General features: G+C 33.0%; 2 protein-coding genes across 2 annotated transcripts; one reads left to right on the top strand and one right to left on the bottom strand.

The window, feature by feature from the left end:
* Window positions 1-1,948: 1,948 nt before the first annotated feature.
* Window positions 1,949-4,960, bottom strand: LOC131600320 (receptor-like protein 7). Its single transcript, XM_058872504.1, has one exon. It carries the CDS (start codon window positions 4,958-4,960, stop codon window positions 1,949-1,951), a length of 3,012 nt encoding a protein of 1,003 aa, XP_058728487.1.
* A 3,770-nt stretch (window positions 4,961-8,730) lies between these two features.
* On the top strand, window positions 8,731-9,444 carry LOC131619575 (uncharacterized). Its single transcript, XM_058890878.1, has one exon. It carries the CDS (start codon window positions 8,731-8,733, stop codon window positions 9,442-9,444), a length of 714 nt encoding a protein of 237 aa, XP_058746861.1.
* Window positions 9,445-14,559: the final 5,115 nt, after the last annotated feature.

Below are 14,559 nucleotides of genomic sequence, written 5' to 3' on the forward strand. Positions count from 1 at the left end.
TACCTAAAGTTACTAGTTTCATAAAGATTCCTAACTACTTAATGTTAAGAATTACAAGTGTGAGTGTGGGGAAAATAGTTTCACATTGGATAGGAATGTGGAGACTTAAGCATATATAAGTGGGAGAACCCACTCACCTATCACCTTAAGGTTTTAGGTGAAGAAGTGGTGTGTCTCCCACAAAGGTGTGTTGTTCAAAAAATGACCCTATAGTATGCTCCTCGCTCGGCACCCCCGATTGGTGTTCTAATACTTGGTATCATGAGCCCTATGTTTCGAGAAAGGGACCGACTTGCTTGTATCAAAAGTACCCCACATAGGCAAAGGGTAAGAGTCCCGCATGTCGGTAAAGTGTCCTGTTGAAGAGTGTTAACGGCGGTACAAGTGTGTGTGGGGAAAATAGTCTCATTGGATAGGAATGTGACTACAAGTTTGACTACGAACTTGACAAAGCTCATCAAGAAATGGAGATTTGCGTTTTGATCGAAGGAGATATGGATTTGATTCGGTCGAATCGAGAAACGATGAATCGTGGAGATCATAGGAATCAAAAGTTGATTATCACAAACGGTGTCAATGTTCTACTTTGGAACTATATGATGATTATAGAGGTTGAAGTCACAATGTGCTACTTATGGTTGTTCAAGGCTTCCGATGCAGTGGAGAGGAGGTTGACTTGCAAGGTTAACATTTCAATACTCAAGTCAGTAACAGAGTAAGAAATGAAGTTTGAATTGAAAATTTTTAAATACTTGAAGAGTGACACTTTTATCTCTTTAAATAAGGTAGATCAACCATTACATTGATTCTTACTTCACTGTCCCAACACCTAGAGGTGTTTAAAAAAACCATGAACTAAACTGAACCTCCGAATTGAACTGAGATTAAAATAAGCAAACCGTTATGTTTGGTTAATGAACCAAACCTAATTACACAAATAGTTCTAGAACCAAACAGAAACTGAACTAAAATCGAACCGAACTAAAATTGAAAATAAAAATATACTAAAAAAAAGTTTTAATTTTTTATTTAAAAAAATTGAAAAATAATTTAATGGTTCGGTTCGGGAAAAATTGTCTTCTACATTTCGGTATGATTCGGAATTTTGAAATGGTATACCAAATCAATGATTTTGGTTCGGTTCAATTCTGAGTAAATTGAAGCGGATTGATTCTGAGTAAATTGAAACTGTTCGGTTTCGTTCGAATGAATTTTTGCTATGATTTAGTTCCTTACGTTTAGATTTTCTCCCTGAACTACCAACAACATTCATATTCAAAATAAGCCAATGGAAATAATATTAATAACACCAGGATGTTGATGTTCATCACATGACAATATCACTATCATAGAACATGCCTCGAGATTCTCATAACAGATCATATTTCAACATGTTCATCACAAAACAAACTTTAACATGTTAATCACATAACATGTTTCAGAATATGCATAATATAAAAAATTTCAACACGTTTATCATATAATAAAGTTCAACATCTTTATCATCATATTCATTATAAAACAAACTTCATAATCGGTTTTAAAATGAATAACTAGTTTTCAATTTAAAACTGATTTCAGATGTAAAAATCCAGTTTTTAAAACAGGATTTATTTTTCTACAACTGATTTTTAAGTTAAAAACCGTTTTCAAACATAAAAATTCTCTAAACACACTAATCAAATATTATAAGCATCTTGAATTCTCTAAACACACAAACAAAAATAGGGCTTCCACAAGCTAGAAGGCTTCTGTGTGTTTATGTGTTCGAACAATGACATACAATATCAGGATCAGATGTCAAAATTTGTGTTAGAATATCATAATAATAATAACCACATTTGACAACAAAATAATAGTGTATCCTTATAGAAACACATACTTTATTCCTAAAACAGTAAGTATAAATTAAACAGTGAAGTAGAAAATTAAACAGCATCACATGAAACTAATGTATTCTTCTGCGATTTGCACCAGCTTTGTTGTGTGTTCTCTTCAGTCTTATGTTAAACATGTGTTCAACAAGCCTCACAAGCCATTGTGGTTTACCATTGAAGAACGCACTATATCCCACGAGCATTCCAAGTACTGATCCACATCCATAACCTATTACAACTGCTTTCCAACCAAATCCCGATTCCTCTTCATCATTACTTGTTGAATATGGTGTCTTTTCTTCATCATTTCTGCATGATTTTGACAACGGATATCCACACAACATTGCATTTCCCTCATAGGAATCATTTCCAAACGTATTAAATTGGTTACCTGTAGGTATGATTCCCTCCAAAAGGTTTTGTGAAAGGTTCAAGAGCGAGAGAAAGTTCAAATTTGTCAGAGGTGCAGGAATCTCACCCGTCAACTGGTTCCGTGAGAGGTCCAACCACTCCAAATTTCTCAAATTACTCAAAGATTGTGGAATGGTACCTGTGATTCCATTGTTTGAAAGGTTAAGGCCTTTGAGAGAATTTAATTCACCAATGACTTGTGGAATTTCTCCTTCAAACATGTTATTTGATAAATCAATTGTTGTGAAAGTAGTCAATATTCTCGTTAGCTCCAAAGAAAGACCTTTCACAATGACCACCACGGAATCGTTATAGTAACTGTCATTACCCATGTATTGCAAACCAATTTTACTGTCATTCAGATTCATCATTCCTTGAAAGTTCTTGAGGCACGATGTTGGCAAGGGGCCACTAAAATTGTTGCCAGACACATCATAAATTCTCAAATTTGGAAATGGATGCTTGAAACTAGAACATGTGATTGCACCATAAAATCTATTTGATCTTAAACGTAGTACCTGTAACTCTTGTAGACTTGCTAGCCAATTGGGAAATTTATCCTCTAGATTGTTGTCTCCTAAATCCAACACTTCTAGTTTCGTGCAGTGAGTCAAAGACTGTGGTAATGGTCCTTCCAATTGATTGCCATTCAATTTTATAGTCTCAAATGCATTTCCTTTGGAAAAGTTTCTAGGCATGCTTCCATGGAGATTATTCATTTGCATATCCAATACAGAAAGAGAAGGAAATGTTCCCAAGCATTGTGGAATCATGCCTGTTAATTTGTTGTGAGCCAAATTGAGAATATTCATAGAACTTGCATTGCATAATTTCAAAGCAATATCTCCAGCAAAGTTGTTATTTGAGAGTAAAAAGTATAGAATTCCATAGGGTGGAATTGGAAGATCTCCTTGCAACTTGTTGAAACTAAGATCAATATGGTCAATTTCCTTCCATGTGTGTAAGAGATTGTCATGAAACCATTTTGGAACTTTCCCTTGAATTTTGTTATTAGAGAGATCTAACTCAACTAGATTTTGAACTTGTGCTAAGAATTTAGGAAAAGTGTTAATATTACTAGAAGATAGATATAATACCTGAAGGTTAGGTAAGATGGAGTCAACACCACTATCGACGTTGATAAAAAGAAAACTACTGTGGGAAAGATCAAGAAAACTTAGTTTTGTCAAATTTGAAAATTGGTGAAAGTCCACAACACCACTCAACTTGGTTGATGACAAACTTAAGTCAGAAAGATTTTGAAGTTTATAAATTGAATTTGGAATATCACCTTGTAGGTTGTTATCGGAGAGAAATAGATATCTCAAAGAATAACTTGAGAATTCACCAATTGGACCTGTTAGGTTATTGTCATTGAGATCCAACTCACCCAATGAAGGCAAGGAATAACACCAGTGCGGAATTGTTCCATTTAACATATTATTATCCAAGGCTATAAGATATAGTTTTGAATGTTTAGCGATTTTTGTTGGAATGGGGCCTACTAATTTGTTAAACGATAAATCTATATGCCAAAGGAGAGTCAGATTAAACAATGATGGTGGAACTTGGCCACTTAGATTGTTACCAGAAAGTGCTACATATTCTAAGTTGATTAAATTTTCAAAAACATTAGGAATCTTACCGCTAAAGTTATTACTGTCAAGATATAAGGAAGTGAGGTGTGTGAGGTTTGAAAGCAATGGTGAAATCTCACCATGAAAATTGTTTCCTTCAAGAATCAAGAGTGTGAGTTGAGTGAGGTTCCACATAGATGGAGAAACAAACCCGTCAAAATCGCACTCTATAAGGGTTAAGTGAGTAAGAGACTTCAACTGACCGATGGAATGAGGAATTCCACCAGAGAAAGAAGTGTAGGAGAGGTCTAAATATCTCAAAGGAGCGGTCCAGTTTGATTCTGGAAGTTGACCAGTAAGGTTTTGATTAGTTGACAAATCTAGTTCTTCAAGATTAGGTAACGAGAGGATGTTAGTTGGAAATTTTCCATGCAATCTAGTGGTTGATAGACTGAGAGATACCAAAGAGGATGACAAGTTTATTAGTTGCGACAAAGAGCTTCCGTCGATTGAAGACATGTCTACATTGTCTAAATGAAGTTGTCTCAAATTAGTTGCGTTAAGAATGAGACGCTTCCAGGTGTATGGTTCAACTCTTAAACGACCGCTGAGATCAAGGGAAATTAATTTTGACAAGTGAGAGATTGAGGAGGGAATATCACCACTGAATCCAGTGTATGATAAATTGAGATGTGTGAGATTCACTAGATTGCCAATTCCGTGATAGATTGTAGATTCAAAAAAATGATTGGAAGCCAAGTTGAGTTGTTGAAGTTGCTTGAGGTGGAAGATAGTGCTATTAGGAGAGAATTCACCTTTGAGATGACTGCAACTAAGGTCGAGACCAATCACGTGACCCGATACGTTGTTGCACATGACACCGTCCCACTCGCAACAATCTGTACCGTTATTCCAAGATCCTATCTTTGAAGGAGTGGATGGACAACGAGACCATGGTGCAGGTGAAGTGCTGATGACAAATGAGTTCTTGAACTGTATCAAGGCATAGTTATCATCATGGCTGCATAATGAGAAAGTATAGGAAGGAAATTGAGGAAGCAGAAATAAGAACAAATGGAGAAAAAAGCACATCATTTGGAACTAGAAATAGAAAGCTATGTTTTGAAATTAGTAGAAATTATGAACTTAAACCCTCTTTATATTCTTCTTTTCTTATGATTTTTTATTTAACAAGTGAATTTTTAATAACAGATTAAATTATTGGTAATTTGCCATTCTAAGAATTGTCTAACTTCCAAGTTCCAGCCATCATTATTGACTAAAATAAAATTCTTCGGTCAATAAATAAAGCGGAATCATATTCAACCAATTTTTCTTAGATAATAAGAGAAATTAAGGCATGTTTGTTTTAATTTAAAAAAAATATTTTAAATTTTTTTAAAGGATATAAATTTTTTATTTTTAAATGAAAAGAATAATTTCACAAATAAATTTTATTTTCAAAATTAAGTGATATTTTAAATTTTTAATATTTGGAAAAAAATCAGTAAAATATTTAAAATAATATTTTAAAAATAATCATTCAAATCAAATTTTTATTTATCTATAATTATATATCTATATCTATAATCTATAATCTATAATCTATAATTATATGTTGTATTTGGGCTTCTGAAATCAAGTTTTTGGGCTGACCTTTTTTTCTACCAATTCTACCCTTTGTAATTTCTAATTTTTCAAAAAAGTATTTTGTATTTTTTTTTGTCACAGTTTTTGGTTGGTTTATTAACCTCCAATTCAAATGATGAATTTCATGTCTAACACGTAACTTCTCATTCAAATGATTATGTAACTTCTGCATAGTATTTTTAATGTTTTTCAGTTTTAGGCATAAGACATGGTAGAAAAATAAAATAGAGCAACGAAAAACTTTGCCAACATGTATTTCTCATTTCCAATTTTTATGGCAATGGAAGTTTTTTTATGCCTTTTTCCTTTTTCTTGATGTTGTAGTTTATTTGTTCTTTTTAATTTTTTTTTTATAATTATATTCTAATTTATTTATTTTAAACTTATTTACATAGAATCACATGGACATTCATAAAATAGTTCAAAAGGTGATCAAATTAGAGGATTTTTGTCCATTGGATGGATTTAAACTATAACTTAAATACTTATTTAAGTATTGAATAAATATGCTTACACAAGTGAAAGAATGGAAACGGCTACAATGAAAGGGACAGACTCTCATAATTTTTATTTTATTATGCAGATAACTTCTATTTAAATTTTTTAGTTTTCACTTACAAGGTTTTGATTATTTGTTTTTATTTTGTTTTAGTCTTGCACAGTTTGGTTACAAGAATTACTTTCTCACCAACTTTTTATACATTGTATGATTTTTTTTTTTTTTTTTTTGTATTTCAAAGAATTATAGTGTTTGATTGAAATTGGTTTTCATCTGCTCTTATTTCTTTACTTTGATTCACTTTCTTACACTCTTTAGTTTTAACTTCTAATGTTATTGGACAAATTCTATTTTCTTACATATTAGTTGTTTATCTTTTTGCGTGAAAACACTCATAACACATTTTAATATCTTCATGTATATTAATATTTAGTAATTTTGGTCTGGCCTGTTTTAATGCTAATTATAAGTTTTACAGTTTCACTTTCTTATCCTCAATTTATATTTTTAAAAGAGTGCATTTTTAAGAGAGGGAGAGTGAGAAGGAGAGAGAGAGATAATTTCAAAACATTTGTGTCTATAGAGCACCTATCTAAAGGATTAGCCCAATTATTTAATTTTAATCTTTTTCACCCTTTCTTCTCTTTTTAACGTTGTTGTTTTTTTAGGCTATGTTTGGGAGTTTGGAGGGGAAGGGAGGGGAGGGCTTTGAAAAATAGGAAAAATTGGATGAAAAGGATAAAAAGATTTTGGGTAGGAGGGTTTTGGAGGGTTTGAGTTTATTCATAATAAAACCAAAAACCCCATAAAATGGGGGAACTCAAAAATTGTATTGAAGGAGGGTTTTGAAGGGCTTACATAAATTTTCCAAATATCTTTTAGGTTGTTACAGTATTCTGAAAATTAAAAATTTACTAATGATAATGACTCTTTTATCATTTTAAACAAAATCATTTTTCCAAAAAATGTCAAATATTTTCCTATATTTTTTTAAAATTTCATTTTTGGAAGACTTCCCCTCCCCTCCCTCCAAACTCTCAAAAAATAGCAAGTATTTTTGGTGATATTTTTTGTCCCTCTCATTTTTAGCAGTAAAATTTTCAATTTAGATGTTATATCTAACCCTGCTATCTGCTATCTCTGTTTAAAGTATAGCTTAACATATTTTAAAATAATTATATAATATCATTTTTATTGTTGTCATATTTAATTGTGTATTTTAATACACCTTTTATTCTATTTTATTTTTCTTTCTCTGATTTATAACAATCCTTATCTATAACTGTATCTATTCTATAATCTATATCTATTCTATAATTATCTATAATTATATATAATCTATAAATATATATAAAGAGGATATGGGATTTTGGACCGACCTACTTTTATTTCATTATACACTTTAAAATATTTTTATTTACTTTGAACAAAATAAAACTAGAGAGAGAGGGAGAGGGTGAGGGAGGGTGAGATGGAGAGGGAGGGTAGGAGGGTGAGGGAGACACATGTATCATCATATATACAATATCGCAATAACTACATGTTTTGTTCAAAAGACATATACATAAAAGACATATGTGTTAGCCCAATAAAAAATGGTGTGACATAATGCTAAAACATACTGAAAATACCATTAATCATCTTAATTTTTATTATACTAATCATGTTTAATTAATATTATTTTTAATGGGACGTATAACACAAACTTTATAAAAAAAACGCTCTCTCAATAAAATTCTATTAGTTTAATATCAGAAAATAATAAAATTATTATTGTATAGGTAAACTCACATAAACTATTTAAACTAATATATATTTATCATATTCATTTTAATTCTATTAATTGTGTCTAATATTATTTCAGCAAATGAAGTGTACAGTAAAAATCTCATTAAAAAATATACACACGTTTATTTTTCTCTGCTGTGCGCATTAAAGAAAGCGGACAGACGGGCACGGGAGTGCCCGTCTGAACGTTAGTAATTATAATTTTATTAAAAATTATTAAAATTTTAAAATTTGATTCTAACCTTTTCTCTCAAGCTAAAATTTGTTAAGCTTTAACCTTGTTAGAATCTATAGCCAAAAAGTTGGCCGTAGGTGATTATTGCCCAGACAGTTCTGTTCATGCTTTATAGGAGGATTATAAAGGTGCTTATAGACTATAAGATATATATCATTCCTTGTGGAAACTGTTATTTATGAGTATGAAATGCTTTTAAGCCTATACAAAATGTTAGAATTAAATCAAGAAAATCCTAGAATATTAAAGTAGTAATTAGAAGCCTATTTTAAGTTTTTCTTAATTATTAAGTGTTAGCTAGAAATCCTATAAAATACTTAACCATTAAGAAATAGGATTAGAATATAGCTGGTAATTAGCACCGCCAATTAACCACCGCCAACAAATTACCGCCATTGCCATTAATTACTTAACATTGAAGGATTAGTTTTTAAAAGCCTATATAAAGGCATGTAATGTTGCTTTGTAAAAATATCAAGTATCAAATTAGAAAAATAAAGAGTGTTACAAAATTGTTCTAGTTGTTTGTTGAAGTTTATTTTCTATATGTTCCATTAGATAACAAATTGGTATCAGAGCAGGTTAGATTCTGCTAGTGTGAGTGTCCAAAAAAAAATATTTTTGAGTGTGTGAGGAACAAAAGAGTTCTCATTGTGTCAAAAAAAAATTATTGTGAGTATTTTTTTGAGAGATATGGCAAATTACAATTTTGTCTGGTCTGGTCCAAAATTAACCGCAGAGTTAAATTTCAGTTACTGGGAACTGTTGATGACAACACATTTAAAAGCTCACAATGTTTGGAGCTTTGTAGATCCTCGTTTACAAGAAGGAGCTGATGAAGTTGCTCGTAGAAAGGACCAGTTGGCACTTTCACAAATTTATCAAGGAATTGATTACTCAATATTTGGCAAAATAGCAAATGCCAAAACTGCTAAAGAACCGTGGGACATATTGAAGCTGTCACATAAAGAAGTAGAGAAAGCTCAGAAGTCCAAATTACAATCGCTGCGTAGAGAATATGAAAGGTCCGAAATGTCAAATTCAGAAACAGTAGAACAATATTTTTCTCGTGTTATAAATCTCGTCAACAAGATGCGAGTATATGGAGAAGATATTCCAGATAGCAAAGTGGTAGAAAAAATTCTGCGTACGATGCCGATGAAGTTTGACCATGTGGTGACTACAATAATTGAGTCCCACGATACAGATACTCTGTCTGTAGCAGAATTACAAGGAAGCATTGAAAGTCATGTCAACAGAATATTAGAAAAGACCGAAAAGGTGGTAAAAGAAGAAGCTCTAAAGAGTCAGGTGAATTTCAACACTTCTGAGTCAAGTCATATTGTAGAAGAAAGAGATCAAAATACTTTCAACAGAGGAAGAGGAAATTATAGAGGCAGAGGCTGAGGAAATTATGGAGGAAGAGGACGTGGCAACTTTAATCAATGGAGAGACAATAATTCCAATCAATTCAATCAAGGAAGAGGTGGAAATAATTTTGGATACACCAATCGTGGTCGAGGAAACAATTTTGGATTCAACAATCGTGGTCGAGGAAGAGGTATCTACAACCAAGAAAGGACGAATTATAGTTGTTATCACTGTGGAAAGTTTGGACACAAAGCAGCTGATTGCAGATACAAACATCAGGCAAATGTGGCAGAAAGTTCGTATCAAAATACATGTGAGTACTTTGAAAATCCACAAAATTTATTTTTGGCCAGTAATACATTTTCTGAGGAGGAGGAGGATATTTGGTATCTGGATACTGGCTGTAGTAATCATATGTGTGGGAAAAAGGAATTATTTTCTTCTTTAAACGAAACGGTAAAATCTACCGTGAAGTTTGGAAACAATTCAAATATTCCAATTTTGGGGAAAGGTCGAATTGCTATCAGGTTGAAAGATGGAACTCAAAACTTTATTGGTGATGTTTTCTATGCTCCTGGTCTTCATCACAATCTCCTGAGTATGGGACAACTGTCGGAGAAAGGTTACAACATGCAGATTCACAATGGTTTTTGCACGTTGATCGATAGAAATGGCAGATTCATCACAAAGGTAAGAATGACACCAAACCGCTTATTTCCTTTGAAAATTCAACATGAAAAATTTCCTTGCTTAAGTTCTATCATTCCAAATGATGATTGGTTATGGCACATGAGATTTGGTCACTTTCATTTTTCTGGCTTGAATTACCTGTCGAGAAAAGAATATGTTTCTGGATTGCCTGTTGTGAATATTCCAAATGGAGTATGTGAGACTTGTCAGATTGGAAAGAAGCATAGAGATTCATTTCCAACTGGAATGTCTTGGCGAGCGAAGAAGCTACTGGAGATAATTCATTCAGATTTGTGTTCAGTGGAAATACCAACACCTGGTGGCTGTAAGTACTTTATTACTTTTATTGATGATTTTAGTAGAAAGACTTGGGTGCATTTCTTGAAACAAAAATCAGAAGCATGTGATGCCTTCAAGACATTCAAAGCATTTGTAGAAAAACAAAGTGGTTGTAAAATCAAAGCATTGAAAACAGACAGAGGCCAAGAATACCTCGCTGGTACAAGTTTCTTTGAGCAACATGGTATTGAGCATCAATTAACAACAAGGTACACACCTCAACTAAAATGGAGTTGCTGAAAGAAAGAATAGAACGATCATGGATATGGTGAGATGCATGTTGAAGGCTAAACAGATGCCTAAGGAATTTTGGGCAGAAGTTGTTGCTACTGCAGTTTATATTTTAAACAGGTGTCCAACAAAAAGTGTTCAACAAAAGACTCCCGAAGAAGCTTGGAGTGGAAGAAGGCCATCAATCCGACACCTTAGAGTTTTTGGATGTATTGCATATGCTCATGTACCAGATCAATTGAGAAAAAAGTTAGATGACAAAGGAGAAAGATGTATCTTTGTTGGTTATAGTTCAAACTCAAAGGCCTATAAGCTTTACAATCCAGAGACAAAGAAAGTGATTATTAGTCGAGATGTGACTTTTGATGAAGGAGGAATGTGGGATTGGTCCTCAAAGTCACAAACAGATCCAATAGTGACTTCAAATGATTACGAAGAGGTGAATGAATATAATTTAACACCTGATGAGCCAGAGACATCCAACAGACAACATACAGCACCTGATGAGCCAGAAACATCCAACAGACAACAAAGGCCGCGTAGATTACCAGCTAGATTGCAAGATTGTGTTTTGGGCAATGATAATGACCCATCTGATGAGGAGATTATTGCTTTATTTGCAGATTGTGAGCCATTTAGTTTTGAAGAAGCAGCTGATGATGAAAATTGGAGAAAAGCCATGAATGAAGAAATCAATGCAATTGAGAAGAATCAAACATGGGAGCTGATAGAGTTACCAGCAGACAAGAAAGCTATAGGAGTGAAGTGGGTGTACAAGACAAAGTACAAACCCAATGGTGAGATTGATCGGTATAAAGCAAGGTTGGTGGCAAAAGGATACAAGCAAAAGCCAGGTATTGATTACTTTGAGGTATTTGCTCCTGTTGCAAGGTTAGATACAATTAGAATGCTTATTTCAATATCAGCTCAAAATAGTTGGAAAATACATCAAATGGATGTTAAGTCTGCATTTCTTAATGGAAATTTGGAAGAAGAAGCGTATGTTGAGCAGCCAGCAGGATATTTGGTCAAAGGAAATGAGGATAAAGTCTATAGATTGAAGAAAGCATTATATGGTTTGAAGCAGGCGCCAAGAGCTTGGTATAACAAGATTGATTCTTATTTTGTGAAGAATGGTTTTCAGAGATATCCTCACGAGCACACGCTATATATCAAATACATTGATCCTGGTGATGTCCTTATTGTGTGCCTATATGTTGATGACTTGATTTTCACTGGAAATAATTCAGAGATGATTACAAAATTCAGGGAGGCTATGATTCAACATTTTGAAATGACAGATTTGGGCCTAATGTCCTATTTCCTTGGCATTGAGGTCGTCCGACAAGTTGATGGAATTTTCATATCTCAAAAGAAGTATGCAAGTGATATTTTGAAGAAGTTCAAGATGGAGCATTCAAAGCCAGTTTACACACCCGTTGAAGAAAAGTTAAAGCTGACAAGAGAAAATGATGGAAAGAGGGTAGACTCAACCCAATATAAAAGTTTGATTGGAAGTCTGAGATATCTGACTGCAACAAGACCAGATATAGTATATGGAGTTGGATTGCTCAGCAGATTCATGGAAGAACCATGTGTTAGCCATTTACAAGGAGCAAAGAGGATTCTTCGTTATATCAAAGGTACTCTAACCGAAGGTATTTTTTATGCTAGTAATAATGATGTGGAACTTGTTGGATACACAGATAGTGATTGGGTTGGAGATATAGAAACAAGAAAAAGCACGTCAGGGTATGCATTTCATTTGGGCACAGGTGCAATTTCATGGTCTTCAAAGAAACAACCAGTTGTTGCGCTTTCTACCGCTGAAGCTGAATATATTGCAGCAACCAGTTGTGCTACTCAAACAGTATGGATGAGAAGAATTTTAGAAGTGATGCATCAGAAACAGAATAATCCTACAAAGATATATTGTGACAATAAGTCGGCAATTGCACTGAGTAAGAATCCGGTTTTCCATGGACGGTCCAAGCATATTGATATTCGGTTTCATAAGATAAGAGAGTTGATAGTTGAGAAAGAAGTGGTGATCGAGTACTGTCCCACTGAAGAACAAATTGCAGACATATTTACGAAACCTCTGAAGATTGAGCTATTTTACAAATTGAAGAAAATGCTTGGAATAATACAAGCTTGATTTAAGGGAGGCAATGTTAGAATTAAATCAAGAAAATCCTAGAATATTAAAGTAGTAACTAGAAGCCTATTTTAAGTTTTTCTTAATTATTAAGTGTTAGCTAGAAATCCTATAAAATACTTAACCATTAAGAAATAGGATTAGAATATAGCTGGTAATTAGCACCGCCAATTAACCACCGCCAACAAATTACCGCCATTGCCATTAATTACTTAACATTGAAGGATTAGTTTTTAAAAGCCTATATAAAGGCATGTCATGTTGCTTTGTAAAAATATCAAGTATCAAATTAGAAAAACAAAGAGTGTTACAAAATTGTTCTAGTTGTTTGTTGAAGTTTATTTTCTTTATGTTCCATTAGATAACACAAAATATCATTCTGTTAAAGTAGTTAATGCATGTGGCTTCATTGTATATTTTCAAAGCAAAGACGAGTTTGCAGGCTCCACTTTGAATATAAATTTTACACAGTTTTGACTATAATATATTTGAATTGTAATATCAAGATTTATGTATTTAAACTTTTTGTTAGTCTTTTCTAAGGAGGAAAATAAGTGAATGACTTTAATTTGTGATGGAAAATAGGAGAAAAGAGAAAATGAAGTGTATGATTGTGAAAGACGGACGTGTTTGACCCAAAAGATGGAAAACAAAGACTTGTTTGCAAATGCATACAAAATGCAATTTAACAACTTGTTTGTTTGACAAATGAAGTTGATTCCAGATAAGTTGATAAGTCGAGTAAATTAAAGGACAAGGCATACTTCCTAATTCCTTCCTTTATTATTTCCTTGATTGAGTCAGTGAAAATCTTATCCTATGATAAAAATTGTAATTCTAATTAACTGATTCATTAATCTGTTCCACAAAACAACTGCCACATTTTCAACCAACTAAACCTTAATTAACTTTTTTTTCAAATGAGATAGTATGTGATCATATTGTATGAACATACTATTACTAACTAAATTTTCCATTGATGCGGGGACCTGCAATAGGTGGCTTTCAGAAAGATGCAAAGAAGAAGTGCAGCTCGGCAGTTGAGGTTTCCTTCCAGAAAACGTCATTTCATTTTTTATGCCTTTGTAATGATTTGAAGCTGGCATTGCATTTCCCTCATATATAGGAATCATTTCCAAACGTATCAAATTGGTCACCTTTAGGTATGATTCCCTCCAAATGATTTTCTGAAAGATTCAAGAAAGAGAGAAAAAAAATAAAAAACAATTTGAATGTGAAGAATAATTATAATAAGTTTGAAGTAAGCATTAGAGAAAAAATCACAAAAAAAGAAAAGTCGAAATATAAAAGAAATAATTTTAAAATAATAAAATAAAATTGAGGATATGTTGGATATAAATTTATTAAATGTTAAAACTCGGGTTTCTTCCCTTTCCCTCTGAATCTCTTCGATTTGGGGATGCAAAAAGTGTCATTTGGAGGGATTTTGTTCCCCTCCTCTCTCTTCCTAAAAATTGAACCAAACACATTTCATTATAAATATTATTTCCCCTCCCCTCGCTCTACCTCGAACCAAACACGCCCTTAGAATCGGTGGATTTGGAGTGGAGGAGAGAGAATGTGTCCGTTGATATTTAATATTTGGGTTAAATGGCTTTCACCCCCTGCAAAAGTAGCGAGATTTGATTTACCCCCTTTTAAAAAAAAATTGGATTACCCCCTATAATATTAAAATTGTAAGTCTTTTGCCCCTTAAGAGAAAAATACCCCCC

Source organism: Vicia villosa, linkage group LG1 (genome assembly GCF_029867415.1).
Source record: "Vicia villosa cultivar HV-30 ecotype Madison, WI linkage group LG1, Vvil1.0, whole genome shotgun sequence".
In the NCBI taxonomy this organism is placed as follows: domain Eukaryota; kingdom Viridiplantae; phylum Streptophyta; class Magnoliopsida; order Fabales; family Fabaceae; genus Vicia; species Vicia villosa.